Source organism: Ictalurus furcatus, chromosome 25, assembly GCF_023375685.1.
Source record: "Ictalurus furcatus strain D&B chromosome 25, Billie_1.0, whole genome shotgun sequence".
Classification (NCBI taxonomy): domain Eukaryota; kingdom Metazoa; phylum Chordata; class Actinopteri; order Siluriformes; family Ictaluridae; genus Ictalurus; species Ictalurus furcatus.
In genome coordinates this window covers 3,346,521-3,372,054 of record NC_071279.1, presented here as the reverse complement: position 1 = coordinate 3,372,054, position 25,534 = coordinate 3,346,521, and the positions used below count along the sequence as shown (strand labels likewise).

The 25,534-nt window shown below is 38.1% G+C and overlaps 1 protein-coding gene across 1 annotated transcript in view; it reads right to left on the bottom strand.

Moving 5' to 3' along the window:
• Positions 1-1,861: 1,861 nt before the first annotated feature.
• LOC128601554 (MAM domain-containing glycosylphosphatidylinositol anchor protein 2-like) overlaps positions 1,862-25,534 on the bottom strand; it is a 202,683-nt gene continuing 179,010 nt past the window's right edge. The window contains exons 11-17 of the mRNA XM_053614848.1: positions 19,844-20,021; positions 12,185-12,205; positions 11,532-11,687; positions 10,649-10,810; positions 7,045-7,178; positions 3,387-3,486; positions 1,862-2,829 (exon numbers count right to left, since the gene is read on the bottom strand). Of these exons, the coding sequence (XP_053470823.1) occupies positions 2,741-2,829; positions 3,387-3,486; positions 7,045-7,178; positions 10,649-10,810; positions 11,532-11,687; positions 12,185-12,205; positions 19,844-20,021 (840 nt within the window). The 3' untranslated portion in view covers positions 1,862-2,740. The remainder of the gene's footprint in view (positions 2,830-3,386; positions 3,487-7,044; positions 7,179-10,648; positions 10,811-11,531; positions 11,688-12,184; positions 12,206-19,843; positions 20,022-25,534) is intronic.

Here is a 25,534-nt window from a genome sequence, read left to right as displayed (position 1 = left end):
TAATAATAATAATAATGATAATAATAATATGACTATATAATTATATATTGAGGTAAGACCAATTACTAAATTCATTTCAATTTGTAAGTTCACACAACTGTCTATTATTTGTAATGTGTGTCTGACAACTTTAGGTTGTCTTGCTCTAACAACAGCCTTTAATGGTTATGTTATTGGGGTGTAATTTTGTCAGTTGGCGCTTGTACATTTTGAATTATTCTTATCTGATGCTAAAAATAAATAATGCTTGGAATAACACTGCAAACTGACCTGAGCTCTATAATGGCCTGTATAGGCCATCAACTAAATGTTTTAGCTTAATAGTATTCTTAGACCCTGACCTATTTGTACTAGTATGAGGACATTTTTTTTTGTTTTTATGGAGACTACAGAACACTTCTGTACGTTGCTCTGCATAAGGGTGTTCGCCGAATTCTGTAAATGTAAATGAAAGCAGTATTCATATGTCCTGTAATGACTGTCAGTCATTGTGCTCTGGTTTGGTCACATCGTCAACATGTATTGTATCTGGTTCCTAGCACACCTATTTTACACTGCATATACCAGGACATCTATGTGACCTACACTGACAAAACCAAGACTATGAAGGTCTCGAATGATATCAGTACGTTTTGTCCAGTACTTTGCTTCTGCGTTCAAATTCTCCCTCACTTATGACCGAAGATGAAAGCCAAGATGGAAGGTTTAGAACAGCCTTCTTTCAAGACATACTGATGACCGAATACTAGTAATATTTTGAATGTTTTTTTTTTTTTTTTAATAAAAAGGTTTCTTCTGGTAAGACAAGAGGAAATTCAAATAGAAAAATTACATCCGCAAATTTCATATTCTTGGCTTTGCGAATAGAAAGTCACATACATGAATTAAAACTGCCTTTTAATGTGGAACCTTAAATATTGTGCTTCCTGTATTCATACATAAACATTTCATATAAACCTTGATTAACAGAGCTTCTTTACATATACAGGTTTGTTTACATTTACCAAACCAACTTATTCAATATGTTTCCAACCATTTGGATATTTCAGCGATGCAAGGGAGACAACAAGAATTAAAGAAAGCGAAAAAGTCATAACAGCTTTAACATAAAAATTAAGAAACAAGACACACCTCCTCAAAACATTATTCATAACCAACAATATACGTAAATGTTCTTTTCTTTCTTTCATTGGTTTTTTTGTTTTTTTGTTTTTTTGTTTTTTTAGAATATGTTTTTAAAAACCAGCTGGTTACGGTTACTTTCAGGTAAATTTCTTCCACAGTTTATTTTCACAGTTTGTGTAAAATCAGAGAAACATTCTCGCTAGTGTAATAAAATATTTTGTTATTAATATCATCTTTTTTTTTTTTTTCTTTCAGAATGCACACTGTTCAATATAAATGGCAGAGGTGTGGGTAGGGATAGTAGGCCTTGTCCTGTGCAGGCTCTGCCACTTGCTTTCACCTCCATGGTGTTGTTTTTATCTCTTACTGTTCTAAGGCCCACTTGATGGGAGTCTGTATAAAGCAGTGACATGGCAGGTAGACTATGTCTCCATGTACCTTTCCAACCAACAGCGCAGTATCCTGCCAGTTCTGAAGACAGCACAACAGCTATGTGACACTGAGTGCAGTCAAAGACATTTCTGCTCTTACGGTAGGGAACATAGCTAGCTGTGTTTAATCTGCAAATTACACGCATGTCTTTGTGCTGACTTCTGGAACCATCTTCCACCTCCACCACCATTCAAATCAGCACTTGAAGGAGCAAAATAATCGTACAAAATAGCCCAACGGTGACGTTAGAAATATTTACGTTACACGTTTGGTGTTAATGGCCAGGCTCGCAATTCTGCTCATAATCGGAAGGCACTTTGTATTTCATGGCAAAAAGTGGCTCCAAAGTTGTTAATGTTCTTGCCAAAGAGAAAAGAGGAGCAATTTTCTTAACTTGTTCTTGTATTCCTCCATGGCCTTCCACCTCAGGCTTCTGCACTTCTTCTCTTCTGCTCTCCTTCATCAGGTGCTAATTAGCTCCTTTGGCCTGGTCTCCTACCCCTGGCCTGCCACTAGGGGATGTGAGCACAGTGTTGGAAATCAAAACAGGCCACTATCCAGGTTGGGATATAAAGCAGATATGAGTATTTCTTTTTTGCCATAGTTTTTCATATGTGTTCTAAAGCACCAAGCCAAAAAAAAGTTAAATCATGTGTGTGTCAGGGCCGGATGTGGAGAAAAAAAAGCTAATAAGATTGGAATATATAATGAAGGACAGGAAGGATGAGACACTGAAAGGTGTTCATAGTAAAGAGCTGGTGGAGACTGCCATCACCCGTCATTTCCCCACCTTTATAATGAGTTTTTTTTTTGTTTTTTGTTTTTTTTTTTAACTGCCAGCTGGCAAAGTTGTCCTTGTGCTTTACAAACTGTCCTCAGATCTGCGTAGGAGCCCTTCACATGAGCCCTGCCTCATGCTACTCCATCAGTAAGCTGCTCTCATCCAAGTCCTTGGGAGCAAAATAGTTTGCAGATTGTTTTCAGTAGATATATCAAATCCTTATTACTTTTTTTTGTGTACATTTTTTTTTCTCCATTTTTCATGATTTTATGTCTGATAATCCATATTGAGACAATGCTGTTTCCCTCTTAGTCATCTGAAAAAGTGAATCTTTGGTGATTATATTGAGGGTACGGGATCGCGGCCTCAGACAGCGCCACCAGTCTCCACCCAGCGAGGTGGTCACCTAAGACCTTGAAACAGTGTGAAAGCCAGGGCGGGGCATAACGGCCATATATGTGTCACTTGGAATGGAGCCTTCGATCTGATATCTGACGACAAGAGAAGGAAGGGGGTAGAAAGAAGAGACCAACACACAGACAGCGATTTAGATTTTGATCAAATAAATAAGGACTGAAATAAATATTTCTTGTTGGGAACAATTTCAGAGTTGTGAATTACTAAAACACATTTTTTAGACATCTTCATGAAACATTCCTTATGAAAACATTTCCAGCCAATCACGAGATAAAGATTCCCACTTCCAGGAAAGACAGAAATACTCTATTCTGGTTTATCTGGTTCCGGAAAAAAAAAGAAAATATATATATATATATATATATATATATATATATATATATATATATATTTTTTTTTTTTTTTTTTTAGAAAAGAAAAGCCAAGCTGAGAAGAACAAAATCTTTATTTCCCTTTCAACAGCTTAATCAATTCCAGACCATTACTTTGTCTTGCTTTCCACTTTTTGCTCTCTGCCTGTCTGCAAGTGCAATTACAGACCTCCAACAGGTACAACTAATTCTAGCACTCACACTCACACACTAATGTAATTTAGGAGCCTTTTCTAAAGCAGCATCTTTTTAATACATACGATTGGATGGAGGGTCAGGACACTCCCCCTCTTCTAGAGTGACATCATCAATGGCGATGTCCCCCTCGATCCCTGGACCTCGTATGCCTTCAAAGATCACCTGTGTAAAAGCAAACAACAAGATGCAGCAAAATTATATACCGCATAAACTAATATGAGATGTGCATTATAAAATAATTATTTGGTTTAAATTAGTGATGCAGCTATACAGGTACTGATAAAAATATGCTCCGATACCAACATCTGATATCATGTGACGCTATCTACAGCAAGCTATACATTTGTTCTCATGCTAATGAACAGATGACATAAAATGACAACAATCTGGACATTGTTTTTCAATGTATTTTGTTATTAATGGTGTCATCAAATCATCTCAGGAGGAGGAACTACAGCACCTTCCTATACAATACAAGTAACCTGATTGCCTAAGAACAAACCTAGCAGCCTAATGCATGAACACAACGTGTGTGCTTTTTATGGGCACCGGTTAAACCAGGAAAACATATACAGAGCTAAATAAAATACACATGACTTCCATGATTGCTTAATACGAAGCAGGTTATTTCAGTATCAGTATAAATGAGCACCAAAAAGCTGTAATAATTCTCAGTCTGGAAAAAAAAAAAAAAGCCAAAAAATTTATCCAAAGTCATACACAGCACCATATTGTGTTGGTTGTACTCAATCCTTCATCTGCTAGTCACCAATGCATTAACATGGAAGCTAGCAATATCAATAGAAACTAGCAGCTAAGTAGCATATTATTTGACTTCTAATATTTGCCAGAGTCATCTCTGGTGGTTTTGACTTTATTATCATGAAACTCAAACCGTTGTTAGGTGCATTCGCACTATGTTCATTTCTTTCTCATTTTATATAGAAATGTTAGGGACATCCGTGTTATTAAAGCCAAGTGTAATTTTCACTGCCAAATAACTTGAAATATGACCTACCTCCAAAATAAATAAATCCAGACATTACTGTGCAATCTATGTCCATAAAAACCTTTCCACAGGCTCTGTTAGAATGATGTTCACACTGAAATTATGAATGTTAAAAATTAAACCAATCTTAATGTGGTTATTATATCAACAGAAGTGACAGCTACTCAGAGCTTATGAAGCCATAAAGGCAAACAAACCTTTAAATAATGATTACGACTGCAGTCACTTGTGCAAAAATATAACTACACAGTATATCTCACCGGAATCTAAAAGCTTTTTTGTCCCTGCCTTTCTTTGACATTGCTGCCAGGCTGAGTTTACTGTCCCTCTGTGGGATAACATTGCTTTTACAGCTGTTTTTTTTCTGACAGCTTGTAGACCAACAGGATACTGTGACTTGATCGCAAGGATTGCTGAAGTAGCTGCAGCCTGCAGCTGTACTAACGGGCACAATTTGATTAAAGATCAAGGAAAACTATTATAGTACAACCCCAATTCCAAAAAAAAGTTGGGACGCTGTGTAAAATGTAAATAAAAACAGAATGCAGTGATTTGCAAATCTCACAAACCCATGTGTTATTCACGATATAACATAGAAAACATATCAAATGTTTAACCTGAGTAAATGTACCATTTTAATAAAAAAAATAAAGTCATTTTGAATTCGATGGCCGCAACACATCCCAAAAAAGTTGGGACGGGGGCAACAAAAGGCTCGGAAAAGTAAGTGTTACTAATACGGAACAGCTGGAGGTTAATTGGGAACAGGTCAGTGAGATGATTGGGTGTAAAAAGAGGATCTTAGAGAGGCGGCATCTTTCAGAAAAAGATGGACAGAGGTTCACCAATCTGCGAAAAAACTGCGTCTACAATTTGTGGAACAATTTCAGAATAATGTTCCTCAAAGTAAAATTATGGAGATTATGTGTAGAGTATCTACAGTACATATCATCAAAAGATTCTGAGAATCTGGAGAAATCTCTGTGCGCATGGGACAAAGGTGAAAATCAATACTGCATGCCCGTGATCTCCGGGTCCTCAGGCGGCACTGCATTAAAAACAGGCCTGATTCTGTAATGGAAATCACTGCACGGGCTCAGAAACACCTCCAGAATTCAGTGTCTGTGAACACAGTTCACCGAGCCATCCACAAATGCTGGTTAAAACCTGATTATGCAAAGAAGAAGCCATATGTGAACATGATCCAGAAATGCCGCCGTCTTCTTTGGGCCAAAGCTCATTTAAAATGGACCGAGGTAAAATGGAAAACTGTTCTGTGGTCAGACGAATCGAAATTTTTAATTCTTTTTGGAAACCATGGATGCCACATCCTCTAAACTAAAGAGGACTAAAGAGGAGAGGGACCGTATGGCTTTTTATCAGCGCTCAGTTCAAAAGCCTGCATCTCTGATGTTATTGGGGTGCATTAATGCCTATGGAATGGGCAGCTTGCACATCTGGAAAGGCACCATCAATGCTGAAAAGTATATACAGGTTTTAGAGCAACTTCTGCTTCCATCCAGATTCCATCCCATCTTTACTTCTGATAGACTCCGCCTCTCTAAGATACTCTTTTTATACCCAATCATCTTACTGACCTATTCCCAATTAACCTAATTAGTTGCAAAATGTTCCTCCAGCTGTTTCTTTTTAGTAACACTTACTTTCCCAGCCTTTTGTCAAATTCAAAATTACCTATTTTGTTTTCCTTAAAATGGTACATTTCCTTAGTTTAAACATTTGATATGTTTTCTATGTTTTATTGTGAAGAATGTATGGGTTTATGAGATCACTGAATTTTCTTTTTTTTTTTTTTTTTTTACATTTTACACAGCATCCCAACTTTTTTGGAATTGGTGTTGTATTTTTAAAATCAGGTTATACAGTCATTCTGCTATTTTTTTTATTGTAATAAATCATGGATGTTAAAGTCAGATGTTTCCAAATAAACAAATGCCAACCAAGAGAGTGTTAAGCATAAAATATGTCATATATAATGAGGCGATATGTGAGCGGTCCAGTTCTTAAAGATGACAGTCCCAGTCACGTTATGGTTTTGAACTGTTATAAATGTACAAAACTACAACATGAAGACGAACTTTTTATAGCTCCATCTTTACAAGCCCTAGAAGTAAAGGTAACACAGCTTAAGCTAAACTTAAATTAGAAAAAGTTGGGACACTATTTAGGTGATTTTATAACGTTAGCATGGTTCTGCAAGCCTCATTTACTATGCAGAGTTAAAATAATAAAGTGAAGAATTTTTATTCTTTAACAGATATTGTCCTAAATGAGATCCTAACTGAAACGGTCATGGTTAATAAATATATGAGATAGGATTTCACAGTTTGATAGTCAGGATGTTCCTGTAATAAGGCCCCAGAGGACCAAAATCACAGAATATTTCAGTTACCGATCTGCTGTAGTAATAATAAATGTAAAAGTAAGATGATCAGAATGACATTTTGACAAAAATCACACAGAAAAAAAAAAAGTTCCAATAACGAATATGTTGTATTAAACGTGCAAACATGAATGCTTCAAAATGTGATGACTTTTCAAAATCTGTTTGTTTTTTTTTTCAAAATCTGGTACATTTGATGAATCTATATAAAGAAAATGGCCACATGAGAAGCTTAGGAATCTTACCCAGTGATTACAGGTAATATAAATCAATGAGGCATCATGCTGCTGATCAGTCAGTGTGTTACCTGAAAGGAGGCAGTGGGATGGATGCTAATTTTGGCCTGTTTCCACCGTTCACCCTGATTCCCACTGAGTGACCAGACTGGACTAGCATCCGAAGTAGCTTGACCTTTCTGCTTCATAAATGCATTCAGAGTGCCTAGAGAGAGTTATATACACGTCTTTTAGAAAAATATGAATCCACACTATCTACATAACTAATAGCCTTTAAAACTAAAAATACTACTAAAAAAATACTAAATACCTTAACCTTATGAAATATTCATCATTGCACTTTAAAATACTATGCACTGTGGAATACAGAATGGTGCACTATAGAGTTTCTATATATCTCTTCCTATAAAGTGCTCTTCTTTTAATTCTGCAAACACCTCCGTTCCTCCGTTCTCATTATTTTGCATTTGCAGAGAGAGAGAGAGAGAGAGAGAGAGAGAGAGAGAGAGAGAGGTGGGGGCGGGGGGGCGGTTGCGGTGTGTGAGGAAACCTACAGGGATAAACAGTTTCATTTACTGATAAATATGGTAAGTTTTAGGTATGCTTTCACTTGGATGTGACCCATTGTAACACCATGGAGGACGCGCTGCAGAAGATGAATAGCATTAACCATCCGCTCTAATGGATATGCCGTGATCCTTTTGCCTCGTAGGGACAGGCATTCAGGAGTGAGTGTTTGCTTTGAATTGGGTGATTTAATCGCATAAACAAACTCAGAGAGAGAAAAAGGGCTCCTACAGCAAACTTTGAAGTGTCTCATTAATTAGCTCCAACCTCTTCCCAGGTACCATGGTCAACACGTTAAAGCATAACTGCTGGGTCTTCAAGCTCCTTCAAACTACAGCCCTCGAAGTATACACCGTACTCTGCGTGTATATGCCGTATTCTGTGTATATATGATTCTGGCGCACATTAATAATGCTTTCTGAGGATTCATTTTGAAAGTGCTTTGGGGATTATAGGTTTGTAATAACAAACAACAATAAAAACCGATTACAGAAGTGCATTAGGTTTGGAAACAGGCAAAACTGCATGTGGAAATTTCTCAAGCCGGGTCAGGCGATATGAAAAAGAATAGGTTACAGCCAAGCGGTGCGATTCCTTATGGCAAATTCTGTAAAATTCCTTCACAAAGAGAGAAACTGTTCTGAATGAAAAAAAACACAAAAAAACAAAAAACAGAATGGGTAGAGCATTGATTTTTCCTTTCACTCCAGCAAGACAAATGTGAGACTGAATGTCTCCCAAATCGGAAATGTCAACCCTCAGAAGCCGCCACAACTCTCATTTCAGCCGGGCTGGAGTGCCGTGCTTGTGTGTTAAAAAGGTGAATGTTAACTGTTTAAATGTTTAACTGAACAAGGTAAGTGTCTATTAAAAATTCATGAAGGTTATAAAATTCCACACACCTCCACACTGGTGCAGTGCTTCAGATTTATTGGTGAAGCTCACAAAGGCTTTGACTTTTGTACCAGGTAAAGTTTGTCGCTCATTATCTTTTTCCTATTTATTCCTACAGTACCACAACTCCATGCATGTCAAAGCATCAATCACACTTGTATCATACTGTAAGATCATGAGACCATTTCCATTTATATCTAATCTCTCTCTTCACTAAGCACAAATATTTATATATGAAGACTGTTACACTAAGATAGAAAATAAAAATAACCCCTCCGCTTCTAATCATGCTGTTGTTTTTTTGTTGGATTTTTTTTTTTTTTTTTTTGCCATACTAATGCCTTTCTAACAGAGTTTTATCTTGATAGTATTCTTAGAGAAGGAGGATATGTTATGAAAACCTACAAAGCACTTCTGTATGTAATTCTGGACACGAGTGCCTGCTAAATAGTAGTAGTTATGGTTGTTGTTATATGTGTGGCAGCCTGGGAAAACCCTCCACATGGTTGAATTTGGACATTAAAAAAACAAAAAAAACAACTTTATATAGTTCTGAAAACAACAAGTTTTTTTTTTCTAAATTGGCTTAGTGGTTAGCACGTTCGCCTCACACCTCCAGGGTCCGGGGTTCTGGTCCCTGTGTGTGAGGAGTTTGCATGTTCTCCCCGTGCTGCGGGGGTTTCCTCCGGGTACTCCGGTTTCCTCCCCCAGTCCAAAGACCTGCATGGTAGGCTGACTGGCGTGTCTAAAGTGTCAGTAGTGTATGAATGGGTGTGTGAATGTGTATGTGATTGAGTGCCCTGCGATGGATTGGCACCCTGTCCAGGGTGTACCCCGCCTTGTGCCCGATGCTCCCTGGGATAGGCTCCAGGTTTCCCCGTGACCCTGAAAAGGAGTAAGCGGTAGAAAATGTATGGATGGATGAAATATGCTTCTGCACAGATCTCCCCCAGATGTAAACTTCTAGCATTTTAGTCTGGTTACACCCAAAAATAAAAAGGAATAAAGTCCTATTTAAAGATTTCCTTCTGATTCCACTGCTAGATGCCCACCTCTACATTCATAAGTGAAACGTCTTATGGATAAACATCATTATCATTACTATCATATTTGAAGGAATTATAAATTTACAGTGGGAAACACTGATTATCTTCTAATTCAGGCTCTGTGTCTTTACCTGAGGAAAAATTCACTCTTAAAATGGCTCCTTGACGTTATGTTTTGCAGGAAGCCGCCGAGGCAAGGTAAAAATAAATAAATAAATAAATAAATAAAATAAAAACGATTCCCATGTCACTTTCAGAGATGTCATTTCGCATCTTTTTCATCTGTTTTACAGAATTCAGCTTGAACGACTTCCGATGGTTTTTCCAGACCGTTACACACATCAGTGCAAGATCTAATACGAACCTAGAAATAGACAAACTGCAAAGCCTATTACTGTTCACAATTCTGTTCATATCCTGAGACCACCCTGAGTTTAGTGGTGGTCTTCATCACATTAGTGCTTAAGCAGAAATGTTAGTGCTGAGGTTCAAGGTCAGAAGAAAAGGTCATGGCACAACGTACAGCGTAGTGTGGAAAATTCCCTCTGGACTCACCGACATAACAGACATCACAGCAGGTCCGAACTCAGTTTCACCTGTTTGATATGTGATGTGTTTCCTCCCTGCCGGGAACACGTCTTTCCTTTCAAGACGGAGGGAAGAATAGAAGCTCGGCACTCTTGTGAAAGTGCACTCAGCACTTAAAACAGCCCGATGGTAAAGGACAATAACAAGCCACAGTAAGACAGCGACAATTTTGTCATGAATGGGAAAGACAAGCTACATTTGCCTTGTTACAGCTTTACTCTATGTGCTTTGACACAATGGCATTACAGCTCTATTTGGAAACGCACACGTCTGCTGTGTTTCTGCACATGAGACAGGATTGGCTCCAGTGATGTTATCCGGAGTGATTTAGGTCAAGCACACTGGCTAAAGAATGTGCTGCTATTCTCCTCCTTGCATGGCATGCCAGAAGCTGACAGAAACTGTCCAGTCCAGCAACTTGTCACATTAATGGTGTAGTCATGTGGGAATGCTTCAAATGCCTGTCACAAAATGTGTGTCTTTGGCGTTATTCACTTCGCCACTTTTTCGGTGGTTAAGCAGACGTTACTTAAACCAGTCACTGTCGCGTTATAGAGGATAGAGCTCGGATTTGACTTACCGATATGTTTCCCGTACATGTGGTAATAAAAGCCAAAGCAGTATGCTGGAGGGTTGGTGATGCCGTAGGGATTTTTAGGCGCCACGTTGAAGGTGGGGCTCAGCAAACGGGCCTTGTCGCCTTCTTTACGGGGTCTGGAGGTCTCGATATACATATAGAAACCTGCCGATGACAGGAAAAATCACTATTTAACATGCAGAACACCACACAGACAAAGCTCAGGACCAAACCCTGGAGCTGTGAGGCACCAACGCTACTGGCTACACCACCAAGCGACCCCTATTTAATACACAGTATATATACTAAAGGCCCTCCTGTCAAAAGGAAACAGATTGTTTTCTATTTCTATATTATTACAGGATAATTAAAAGCCAGGAAGACTCTTGAGGTTAATGCAATTTTATACAGTTTTCCGTCCGCCGCCAGGATGATTAAAGCAAATGTATTATTTATAACATCAGCTGCTACTGCATTCCCATAAAAGCCACAATCACCAGCATGCCTCCCTACAGACCTCCTCCTCCTCCCTCCTCTTCCTCTTTCTATCAAAAGCCTCTTTGTGGAAGTGTCAATAAAGGGAGGTCAGACTGAATCTCTGTTGTAACTGGCAAGCCTTTCTCTCTTTGAAGTCACTTTCAAAACCATTATTGCCTGTTAGGAAAAATTTTCATTTCAACATGGAAACAGCCTAATCTGTACAGCTGAATTATGTCCAAATTAAACTACTGAATCTGGCATTTAGGACTTAACAGGAAGTGGCTGATTACTTCATTTAAATGCATCCCAGCTTACCAGCAAAGTAAAAGATGAAGCCTTAACGACTGCCAAAAGCTGCCCGCGTACTAAGGGGTGAATCTTTCCCATGTTTGATAGTCATACAAACCTTGTTTGGAGCCGCTGCGGTCTCCACTGGGTCCTGTATTGGGAGTGTATTTAGTGTCGCGTGTAGCGGCGCTATGTCTTGTCCAGTCAAAGTTGTCATTCTTGTCCTGAGTAAACATGCAAATAGGGTCCTCTTCAAAGCTGCACTGGAATTCCCCTGAGCAAGGAGAGAAGTGACAGACACGGTTAAAAAGCTTAGAAAGACCTCAGCATTGATGATCAGGAGCTTACTTAATCATGCATAACTTCCTTAACACACTGACAAACCCTTACAACAAAATCAATCGATGAAAATGCCAGAGCCACCGATGAACCATTTAAAGGCCTGTCTTGCCTTTTTTTTTTTTTTGTGGCATCGCTCGCTGTTGTGCTATTGACATTCCGCTTGAGTGGTTTATGATAAATATTCATTGATTTTATTCAAACATAGCTGGGAGCAATGTAGAGTGGTGACCTTCAAACAGAGCTGTATTCTTTTTTTAAAAAAATTTTTTTAACCGAGGTATCTCTCAGCACAGATCACTGGCTTTTGTTTAACGAAGTCCAAGAGAACCTTCCCTACTTTCATGCCCGAAGACAGGGGATTCATTTAAAAAAAAAAAAAAAAAAAAAAAAAAATCTTTTTTTTTTAAGGGATAAAAATAGGATACTTACTCAGATGCGGGTTAATGGGAGCTGTGAAGAAAAAATGGGATAAGGTTTTTAAAAGGTGTTAAAAGCACACAGGGAACTGCACAATGAAAACAATATACTGTGTATATACGACTAGTCAAAAGCTGCTCTGATGTTCTTCATTTCACTATTTTAGAATAATAATGACGTTAACAATACAAAATTATATACATATAAATATGGAATTACGCAGTGACCAAGAAAAGTGTTACACGAACCAAAACAGATTTTGTCAGTAAGGATAAAGCTTTGCACACTTGACATTTACGAAACCAGGTTTTCCTAAAAGTCCACACGCTACCAGGTACTAGCTGAACCAGAAACGTGTGTGTGTGTGTGTGTGTGTGTGTGGGTGGCTAAGTTTGCCAAAAGCACTCCATTAAGGCAACATGGTATAAAATTTCACCTCAAATTTCATCACGTGCATTATAAAGTTCACAACATTAGTAACTTGCAACATAATTATATTCATGATGATAACCAATCAATGTTTAAAGAACCGTTTTACAAGAAATGTATTAGAAAAGCATAAGAGAGAAATTAAGAACGACCCTCTTTAGATATTTTACAACATATAGTAAAATTGTGAAATACCAGACTGTTGAATCACAATATAGTGGCATGTACTCCTTGCTTTATTAACAATTTGTTGTTAATATTTTATTATCCACAAACAAACATAGAAAATATTCTCTGTTGAAGTCCATGTTGGATTGATCCCTGATCCTTGAAGCACTGAATGGATAATTCAGCATAACGAATACAATATTTTAAAATATATATATATATAATCTCCAGATATTAGCCACCCAATTGCTATTCAGTGCACAAATTAGTATACATACAGCTCAGAGTGAAGCATTTCCACACTGTGTATTTACAAGGCCATACTCATGCATTTCAAAGCAGGTACTTCTCAATATGCAGTCCTCGCTACTAACATAAGAAGGATACATCCATGGAAAACAAGCTAAAGGTCAAGGGTACAAAAACACAGTTTGTTTCAATAAGTCACTGTAATTTCTTTCACAGAGTAAATACAATCTAAGCTGTCAAGAAGATGCATGGGCTTTTTCATGATCGATTTCTGCCACGCTGAATAAATGTGGAGCATCAGCTTAACCCCGAAACTTTGTTACCACGGAATGATTTATGAAATGCTTTAAGTCATGGAAAGAATTGATTTTAATTCACTCGATTAAACTAGCTAATAAGAAATCATTCCCGCAAAGCAAACATGTGTAAAGGAATATTGGTTAAGATCCTGAGTCAGTCTTGCAGAGCAGTGGGAAACAAAGCACGAGATGAGAGAGATGTAGAGTGTGCTTTAATGATACAGTACCTAGATTTCAAAATGATACAAATAATAAAATGCACATCATTACCATATCTTAAACTTTTTTTTTTTTGGGTTAGAAATGGCACGAGAGCTTATGACCGATCTGTCCTGTCCTCACGTGCACTTTAAGGGAAATGCAAAAAGAATATATATAAAAAGATACTCCAATTTTGACTTCATTTAACATACAGTGGTCAATTTGTTGTTGTTTTTTTGGTATAAAAACGATTCATAAAAATATGACATACCATTTGATACGACTTCCTCTATGAGACAATGTGAGCATATGTACAGCCACCCACACAGACAATACTGCAAACAAACCCATCTGCCATGTTCTATCCGACTCAGACCTTTTCCGACATCGTACGTGTGTCACGACAGCAAACTCACACAAAGCATCATCACAAAATGTCTTTTTTTAATGTATAGGGATATGACTGGGATAGGACAGCTGCAGCATTTCTAACAGTTTTATGTGTACAAATAAGCTACAAAAAGGCATGGGATAAGTCAGTCATTACGTATTAATAAACACAGTTTAAAAAAAATATATTTTGTAAGCATTATGTTACTGGTTTCAATCCTAAAAACCACTTAAATAGGCTTTAAATATTTAACCGTAGAGGAATTCTCTCCCTCTGTTGAAATCTTGTACAATTTTTCAGTGGAGTAGTGTGCTGAATATAATGGCCTGTTCCATGTTGGCACAGAATAACTTTTTTTTTTTTTTCCTGAAGGTTAAAACTAATATGATGTAACTACTGAATATGGAACGCAGCGAAGGGCCTGTTATTATGCAAAGGCTATTTTTTATGTTAGCAGCTAAACGCTTAGATAAGCAAGGACACAGAATGATAGTGTGACTTATTCTACGTGTCAGATATGCAGTCTTTTAAAAAGACCATGTGCAAAATCATTTATTTCACATGGAGACGTGGTACAGTATTGTACAACCATACTCTACACAGGAATCCCACCAGAAAGAAAGGCTTGGCTTATTGGCAGCATCACAACATGCCTTTTAGGCAGTACTGTGAGACTGTTTGAAGATTGTACTGTCCTAGTTATGTTGATCCGGACAAGTTGTTTTTTTCCCCCCAGCAGGTAGAAAGACAGAGGAACAGAATCTTCTTTGGTGAATAGACCCTCAAACAGCATACAGATTGATCTCATAATGCTGAACCAAAGAATATAATATTTACGTGTTCATCCATTTTCATTACCCACTTATCTTTACGCTATTATCGCATGCTTAATAGCAACCTGCTGTACGTGTAACAGACGATAATCATCACTATACAACTTTAATTACTTTACTTGTTTGAAAGGTACCACTGTCTAGTGACCACTCGCATTGACTTGTTTATCTTGAGCAGACAGTACAAAATGTTAAGTAATAACCTCAAAAGTTTCTCTGAGTACAGCTGTAGTGTGTAGTGTGTGTGTGTGTGTCTGTGTGACGTGTTTTACAATCAACGCTCTGTCCTGATTTTATCAACACGCTGGCAAGCTGCCATTTAATTTTTGTTTACTTCCACTGTGATCTGAATAATTAACATTGGAGTCAGATTAGCGAAAAGGTGCTATTTTTAGCAGAATCATGATGGTAGCAAATACCATTAAGATGACAGATAAGATAAATGTAACCCCCCCCCCCCCCCCCCCCCCCCCACACAACCCACCACAGAATGCCATAAAAATATACTGTAACTACATTGTAACTCTGATTTTAATTGCTAGTGACAAGCTGGTGTCTGAGGATGCTCAGGACTCAGAGTTAAGCACTGACTTGTATGTTAATACTATGCATGCGGAACGTGCTAGATTGAGTCTGAGTGTTCACCTGCAGAGCACATTTCTATCAACGGCCATAATAAAGAGATTATTATGTTGAAATATTTGTATACTTTAAACAGAGGTGGGTGGTAGCGTGCTACATTTACTTCGTTATATTTACAACTTTTTTTGAAAAACAAAACAAAACTGACCATACTTATACTCTTACTCCAGTTCATTTTTAATCACAGAAATGTACTTTTAATTAGCTATATTCAGTGCTGTTCCTCCGTTACTGTTAGATGTTAAGGACTATATGTAGTTTTAATAATTAGTTTATATCACGCATAATGAGGTCACGAGTCTCACAATACGTTGAATGCGTCCGCAGCAACCGCTCAACTTTTTAGCGGCTCAGTCTCGGAGAGGGAGAAGAAGCGAGCGTGTCAACGGAGGCCGTGCATGTGCACACACACACACACACACTTACAGTTCTCATTGTAGTCTGAGATTCAGGATTTTCCCTTCATTTTAATCAGATCTGAAGTAACTGGTAACTCGAGTAGTCTTCTCATTAGATACTTTATTACTCCTACGCAAGTAATTATTAACATGATTACTTTTACTCTTACTCGAGTGATTATTTTTTATAAGTAGTTTTATTTGTACTTGAGTAAAAATGTTTGGCTACTCTACCCATCTCTGATTTTAAATACATGTTTACATATATTTTAATAGTGTACGCAAGGAAGAGATGGAGGATCTACTGTGTGCAGCTGCACAGTGCATGAGTTTAAAGCACAGCTCCCTAATTCAACCAGCCAGCTCTCACCTATCATATGACAGCAACAAACCAGAGAGGCTGAAGGCTAACACGTGCTTCCTCTGAGACATGTGAATCCATCTTTTCAAACTGCTTCTCATGCAGTGTCACAGGGCTGTGTAACAGTCTTAGGAAAGCACTATGTCCTCTCTTACACATACACGAGCTCACAGACACCCATGTTTGGTTAGTGTTGCTGTGATTGACACGAGAGAGAAAGAGAGAGAGAGAGAGAGAGAGAGAGAGAGAGAGATACCATACCGCCCTCCATAGAGCATGGCCAATATTGCTCTCTTGGACTCCTGGCCATGGATTGTTAGGATTCAAACTCATGATCTCCTACGGTGAGGACAATTTCCTCTGCAATGGCAGACAAATATCTCAAACAGAACCTGACAGAGCACCTAAAATTCTCCAACAGACTCAAACAAGAGTCTTCCTCTGGTCATGTTTTATAGAGGATCAAGATAATAATCTAAATTGCTAATCATTTCTATCATGACACACCTGCATGCTTCCTACACTGGCTTGAAAAGCGATATATAACATTAACAGTGAATAAAATAGTGAACACTATGAATGTCCTTATCAGAAGCTATAATGCAAGAATAAACAGAACTCCTGTATGTAGCAAATTTTGGATATAGCTGTAGAACTCTTCTGTGACTAATGATACTTGGTTTTTTTTTTCCCTGATGTGCCTTTTGGGCACTTCAACCGTGTAATGAAATCAGCTCTGCTCCAAGCACTGGTCCTTGCATTTCCCCCAAAGTTTACACGAACATTTTACATTTACAGCATTTGGCAGATGCCCTTTTCCAGATTGACTTACATATATGCTCTGTAGTCTCTATCAAAAACATATCCTCATGCTAGCACAAATAGGTCAGGGACTAAGAATACTACACAGAAGTTTCCCTATTAGAGGAAAGTGAATCGCTTAATTAGTTCTGCAATCAATTATTTTGCATCACAACCAAACACACAATTAAGAACAGAAGCAGAACAGTTGCATTGATTTATTGCATTTAGGTTGGCAGTCCTCATGTATTAGTTCTTTGGCAAGTCTTCAGTCTAGAGTAGAGTCGTTCAAGTTCAAAACCTCATCATAAACACCTGAAAAAACCCAGCAAAACTGCTCTCAAGGAAAAACAACACCAACACACGATACATAACATACTGTAAAGCTCATGCATGAAAAAACAGCATGAGCTCAGTGCACTGTTTGTCACTGCCAGGACAATCAACTGCAACTAATTGCAAGCACCATGTTGCCTCTACTAATCCAAGCCTCTGTGAACAGCAAGCAGCTCTAACAGCCTCTGATAGTGTAGTAACCTGTAAGAATGGCTGAGCAGGATATTTGAGTGTTATCCTTTTGACATGCATAGTGTAGAATGAGTTTGCTATGTATTATGCAGTGAGGAGTGATACAGAGCTTATGTACGTTACAAGGAAAATCATTTTATTGAGCATATTAGGTCATCTTGAGCAAGTAAACAAGGTGTGCTGTGGTATCTGGCACCAAGATGTTAGCAGCAGATCCTTTAAATTGCGAGGTAAGTTGTGAGGTGGGGCCTCTATGGATTTTACTTGTTTGTCGAGCACATCCCACAGATGCTGAGTTCAACACCTTGAACGATTTGTTATGTTCCTCAAACCATTCCTGAACAATGTTTGCAGTGTGTCAAGGCGCATTATCTACTGCTATTAGGAAATAATGTTACCATGAATGTACTTGGTCTGCAACAATGTTTAGGTAGGTGGTATGTGTCAGAGTAACATTCACATGAATGCCAGGAGCCAAGGTTTCCCAGCAGAACATTGCCCAGAGCGTCACACTGCCTCTGCCGACTTGCCTTCTTCCCATAGTGCATCCTGGTGCCATCTCTTCCCCAGATAAGTGACGCACACGCACCCGGCCATCCACGTGACGTAAAAGAAAACATGATTCATCAGACCAGACCACTTTCTTCCATTGCTCCATGGTCCCTTCTAATGCTCACATGCCCATTGTTGGCAATTTTGGCAATGGATAGGGGTCATTACGGGACTCTGACCGGTCTGTGGCAATGCAGCCCCATCCACAGCAAGCTGTGATGCACTGTGTGTTCTGACACCTTTCTGTCATAGCCAGCAGTAACTTTTTAAGCAATTTGTGCTACAGTAGCTCTTCAGTGGGATCAGACCAGATGTGCAAGCCTTCACTCCCTACACGCATCAATGAGCCTTGAGCACCCATCACCCTGTGACCCAGTCATCTAGCCATCGCAACTTGGCTCATATCAAGTCACTCAGTTCCTTACGCTTGCCCATTTTTCCTGCTCCCAACACATCATCTTTGAGAACTGATTGTAAGCAGCATTGCACTGCTTTAATTACTAAGCACTATTGGTTATAACTTACAAATTCAATCAGGTCACTCCTATCATACCATGCTTTTTTTTATGCGCCTAGGGATTCACTGAATTTTGAGTTTACAGATCGATAGATCATAACTAGTTGTACCCCATCTATTATAAAAACAAAAATAATTCAATAAAATGACAACCTGTCTAATGAGCATATTTACATTCAACATAATTTACTGTGTTATATCCTTAGAAATTAGTTTGCCTTCCCCAATGACCAATCCACTGTGTTACATCAACACGATTTTCCCTTTAAATTCTTAGATTGTTCTCTAAATCCAATCAATTTCTAAAGATTATATAATTTTCTTGGTAGGAACTAAACCACAAGAAGCAAAGTAATTACCAGTCATAATTTTAACTTTTTATATATATATATATATATATATATATATATATATATTTTTTTTTTCAGAATGCCTAGCTATCAGGGTTAAGCATAACATGTCCACTCTCTTCTGTTCATTTATACTAGACATGAATGGATTTTGTTACATTGTAACAAAGCAGATAGCATTATGATGGCTTTGTCATGTACTCTCTAAAAGTTGCATGCAAATAAGAACAATTAATTAGCCCCAGTAAAGCTGAATTAACTCCACATTAGCAGCACCTGACAGCAGCGCTTAGTGCAGCAGCTCCCAAATGTTTACAAAAAAGTCCACATAAGGACATCGTGAATTTTCTTTTGACCCCAAAGCCATTACCACCCTACACTTTTTATTTTTTTATTCCAGATTTATAATTTAGGACTTATAAATTCATATTCAATCATAGTTTTGGCATAGTTATGTTTGTTGTTTATATTCTTTTAGTTTTATTGTTCCACTCAGAGCCACTCAGTGTTGTTAAGGAACTAGAGGAGGTAGACAGGCAGGATGTCAGGATACCAAAAAAAACCCAAAACAAACAAACAAACAAAAAAACTAAAATAGCACCTACACTCTTTATTAAATGTGACTTGTAACATTTCTAAATAGTAGTACACACAATTCACCTTCATAATTAAAGCCATATTCAGTATATTATTTTGTAAAAAAAAAAAAAAATAATAATAATAACTAAAACAATAGAGGAAATTGTGAGTTTCTCACACGTCCCCTTTTATAAATTTATAAAAACAAACCACAAGGGGTCTTGACCCCTGGTTTGGTAACCCTTGACTTAGTGATACATAAAGATAAATGTCAATAGACACAAACCAGGCAAGTTAATAATATCTATTATTACATTTTGTTGGCTTGCATTTGGATCAATAGCTGCTTTAGTGACAGTTCTGTAACACTCACCACTGTAGGTCACCATCCTGATGGCGGAGTCTCCTTCACCGAAGCGGGTGATGGGGGTCAGGCGCACTTCATAGGCCTCAGGTCTGATGAGTTCTGTCAAGTTATAGGTAATGAGCTCTCCCTTCTGAATGGGGCCTTCTACAGGGATCTCCTGCTCCCACCATCTCGGCTGCCCAGTCTGGGGAAGAGTAGCACAAACAAGCGTTTATACACATTCAAGCACTGCTGGTGCAGGTTTTCTCTACCTTTATTTTATAACCCATAAAGCAACCTGAAGTGTGAGAAATGAGATATAAACATAAAATGAGAGGAAGACTCTACTCCAACCAAGTGTTATACAAATAAAACAAGTGGGGGGAAAAAAATCCCTGAAGCTTGCTAAAAGTTGAGTGGGATTGTGTCAGAAAGAACTGTACAACCCAAGGCACCATTATTACAGCAATGTGTAATGTAACTTTGTGCTCTATATAATCAAATGTTCTTCTACAATAAGGAGGAGATGTATTAAGGATGTGTTATTAGACTCTAAGACAACCCTCATGAGGTCTCCAGAGTGTATACCAGCTACCTAGGTATACACATTCGTCATCGTTTGTACTACCAAATGGACAAATGATACATTAAACAGAAAAAAAAAAAAAAAAAAAACTAATGTAAATGACATGTCCAGTGTTTTAGGTATATTAAAATGACTGCAGCTGTATTGTAACTCACAAAGACCCATGAAGGGTGCCGTTGTGTAGGCAGAACAAAGCACTACTCCCAGTGTAAATTGTTCTGGTGTTGCTTTGCTTTGGTGAAACATGCCTGGGGATAGATTTTATTATTTCAAGTGTCATTTCTGAACCGTAAACCCGTTCAAACAAATAATTATTGCTCTATTCAGTTAAAACAAGTTGGTAGTTCAACAAATGAGAAGCTTGTTATATCAGTCAGAGAGCTGGCACTTCCCCAAGCGATGTTGAGCAGTGTGACACTGGCTGTGTGTTTATCAGTCATTACAATCACGTGAAGTATTTTATGCTGGCACTAGGCTTGTGCAATATAACCATTTTATCATCCCTACACTATATTACACTATCCTCAGTGATCCACAATATGCAGTGATGTTAATCTTTTATATTGCATTATATTATATTCAGATTTTTTTTTGTATTAAAAGACCTGCTAATCTTATATTTTGCAAAGGAGGCCTAATCTAACGACGTGTCTGTGGCGGCCTGAGAAATTCCGATATGAAACGAATCACATTTTTGAGGCCTGAACATGCTCGAAAAACTCATGAAACAATTCTTGCTCAGATCTTGCCATTTCCAGGCCTCGTACTTTAATGAACTCCTCCTAGAGATTTCATCGGATTGACATGATATTCTGTCTGTCTAATCTAAAGGCCTTGACGTTGCTAAATTGCGAATTTTTTTAGTTTTTGCAGCACGACGGGGGTGTGGCGGTCTCACAAACTTCGCTGTTTCACCATGAAACAGGAAGTTGTTATAACTCAAACATACAATGTCCAGTCTGCCTCAGAATATATCTATGTGCCAGTATTCAGTTATAATCATAGTGCCACCTACTGCCAACAGGAAATGACATGTTTTACATCGTAATACACTCCTAACAACATATACGTGCTAAAAAGTGCTAAAAAATGCAATGACATTCCCCTGGAAGAGCAGCTCCAACGTGCACCCGGGTGTGAGGGTCCGTTCATCGCTTCTTGCAGTTTTAATTTTATCTAGTTTTTGTTGTTTCAAGTAGTCTAGAGATTGCAGATTACAGCATTGTTTTTGCCATGTTTACAATGACAATTACAGCAAAGTTCTAAATTAAACGGTCAAAAAAAAACAAAAAAACAACCAAACAAACAAATGAACAACAACAACAACAAAAATGATTCCAAATGCAATCCATACAGTATTTAGTTTCAATTCTTGCTTCCACAGTCTATGTCGTGTACCAAAGGAAGCCGTTTGCAGTTCAGCCTTTGGGTTAATTTCCTGCTGTTTAAACAGCTGTGATACATTTGGGTGGGAATAAAAACACACACACACATCAGAGTTACAAGTAGAGTATATGTGGGTGTTTGACTTTCTCTGAAATGTACAGTGAAATGTACAGACAATTATGCCCCCCCCCCCATAAGCACCAGCTGTCTCAGGATTTACTTGTTGAGGTTTACTCAACTGTCTCAATGGCCTCCTAAAAACTATGACGCGTAAACAACAAGGCTGTCCTGACAGCATAAAGTTCAAGGCCTTGTGGCAAGGAAGAGACACAGCATGTGGCCTGTCTCCAGCTAGAGGACATAAAAATACTGCATCCCTACAAGATCGATTCTTCTAATCAGACATGGCAGACAATGGTTCATAACAAAGCCTAGCAGAGCCCTAACCCTGCAGAGAAAACTGTTTTCATGACGCTATAGCATGCAATTCTGAATGTGACCTGTGGCCTGACCAGTGCTGTGCGGCGCTATTCCATCCCAGAGTTTCATTAAAAAAGAGAAAAGAGCTTGTGGCCAAAGCTTTACTCTTGATAGCAGTGATCTGAATGGACCAGGAAGTGAAAATAATCACAGTAAATTCCACAACAACAACAACAACAAACGAAAGAGAGTGGAAAATACATTTTTGAAATACTCTATGAAAAATATGACATAATTATTTAATCATAGTGTCTGTATGTTGTGTTAAATAATTTTTTTTGTTTCGAAATGAAAATGGGAAACAAGGTAACAGCCTTTTAGCCTGCATTAAAATAGATGTCTTTCATGAAATACTGACCCATTCTTAATTGTTTTAACTTGTTATATATATATATATATATATATATATATATATATATATATATATATATATATATATATATATATATATATATTAACCCTATATAATAATAGACCCTTGGGATCAATAATGTTATATTAAAAAAAATTAAACCAAAGAACCTCAATGTTACAGTTCACTACATATAACAGCAATCAACAGTAACATGATTAAATAAAATCACAAAATATAAGCCTTGTGAATGAATACCTTTGCAACAATGTATTCATCATAAATCATCCTCAATGTATTCATCCTAACATGACAGATGCCTCAAGATAAAGTACTTGCATCATGATAAACAGCCTCCGAGACAAAGTTCCTTGTACTCAATCATGAATCCCATTGCAAAAATTGATCTTACCGAAATTCACACGCAATACGTAATTAGGAACATTAGCTACGAGCTGAGGTCGAGTTAAAGAGAAACAAAATGGTAATAAACAGTAAGCTTACTTCGCCAGCCTGCATTAACTCCCTCAGTTCCCTCTTACAGTGAAAGAACATATTGTACGAGCTTTCCCGAGTTTAAGGTAATTCCTCATTCTCTCTGAAGTGTTTCTTTGTTTGCTCGCATTTTCACGAAAAATCTTAATGAATGCTCCAAATCCAATTACTCGAAATGAGGACAATTTAGATTCCGATTTTAAAAGGGATTGTAAAGTTATGGGTAACCTGGTCAGACTGTAATACTCTCCTCACAAGTCATAATTTGATACGGTATAATGGCATCGGCCTCCTTGAGTTATTCCTGCAGTGTAGCGCAGTGTACCTGCATGATGTAGGATAGCTGAAGCCTTTTACTCATTAGCTCACTGCATCACTATTATAAGGCTCCTTCAGATTAAATTAGGCATTCTGACCTTATCTACAAAAAAAAAAAAAACATTCCAGAAAATAAAATAATGTCATGTCTTTTATCTTTTCCTCCTTTCACTTGTCTTGGCACTGAATAAACAGACATTCCAAAGCAGAAAGCTGGTCAGCTTGCAATAATCTGTGCTGATATAAAGAAAGCTCACTGAAATAAACCTTTAATTGAAGTTAAGAAGCCAAGGCATGAGGAGATAACAGCTTTTGTTAGGCTGGGCCCAGGTAAATGGAAAAGTGTTGTTTTGTTATTGGTAATCGCCCACATAATTCAGTGGCTGCCCTTACCTTCACTTGCCACTCACATCCAATCGTGCCTTCCTGCCTGGAATGAGAATTAATTGGATCAGAGTGTTTAAGTGTGTGCACAGCAGTTGGGAGCAGATGGTCGTGTTAAACGCCAAGCTCGGTGCAAGAGTAACACACCATCAAATTTAAATTAAGCAAAATTTTCTATTTCATGTGATTGCAATGGTTTCCTAATACATTCTATTAGTTATCCTACAAATGTTAATCATGCATAAACAGTGCGACATTTAGCCGTAATTAGTCTTAGTGAGATTTATAGGAGCTTATTATTTGTTTCTATCTTCAGAGAGCATCTAAGTCATCTCTTTAACTGTCCTAATGACGATGTGAGTCGTTTTCCCCCAGACTGTCATCCTTGTTTTCTTGATGAGCTGGTTCATACGAACTTTATAAGAACTCAGAACAGACGAATCTGATCAAAGAGAGTGCCAGAGGAGTCGAGAAAAAAGGCAAAGAAACCCCCAAAACGAAACACTAATCAATGTGCCTGTGCGGAAATGGCAGTGCCTGAACCAAACAACCCGTATGTAATTACCATGGCACATATCGATCGCACTCTCCGAACCGTGCATGCTGATAGCCATACTGACTGACAGATTGATTGCAGGGAGACGACAAGACGGAGGAATACAGCCATTGAGAGGGGCGTGGCCAATGCAGTCAGGAAGAGAAGAAAGAAAGAGGTTAAAAACAAATCAGGCCAAAGTGTCAGAAAGTCAAGGTGATTCTCACTTTATGAGACCAAGTCTTTCAAGTGATTTTCCACTCATGCCTGCCTCACGAAAGGCAGCCGCAGATAACAGAAAATCATCCATTATGAAGCTGCAAAGCCCAGCAGCCTTCACTATTAATTCAACGGCTGTGGCGAGGGCAAAATGATAATGATTCTGGGGGAACGGTGAAGAACAGGCTGCACTGGGCTATAAATAGCAGCACATCCCTCCACGTGCGAGGCTTCTGGTTGCCGTGCTACAGCACAGTGTTGAGCAATGGGGAGTTGGAGACATTTATTTATTTAAGAAGAAGCTCCTTCCACCGCACCAGCCCTGCATTCTCATTCATGTTTAATCATTCCAGCCTGTTATGAGGGGGTGGATTTAGATTTTTGCTCCAAAAAAAAAAAAAAAAACAGGCTTCAATTTCACACCGTGAACAAAAAAAACATGAAAAGAGCTCACCTTACATCATGAATTTAAAAAAAAAAAAAAAAAAAAAAAAACCTGGCAGTGCTACTGACTCAGATGCTGTTGCAACAGCCGGGTCTTAATTGCCCTGCGCTGGAACCCCAAGAGAAACTGACAGCATGCAGATTAGTTTATAAGTGCAAGCACTGAGTTTTCCTTCCAACCAAACTGACTAAACACTTGGAAAATCGGAGCTTTGACTCACTATTAACTCAATGCGCTACTTACTGTAAGTTTTGATGTCTGTGCCTCTGAGGTACAACCTCCCCTTTATCCGTTTCACACTACACAATTCTTTCTGGTGCACCACACTGGATAAGAAAACTAGATTTCACGCCAATTATACTTGTAATATTACAGCTTAATGAACACAAATATTTACCTTTTGATTATTGCCACCCCTGAGACAACAACTATGAGTGAGAACTGCAGGACATTTTTCACACGGCAGTACTTACATAATATCTCGGGGATTCAGCATTTGAATAAATTTAAAAAAAGCA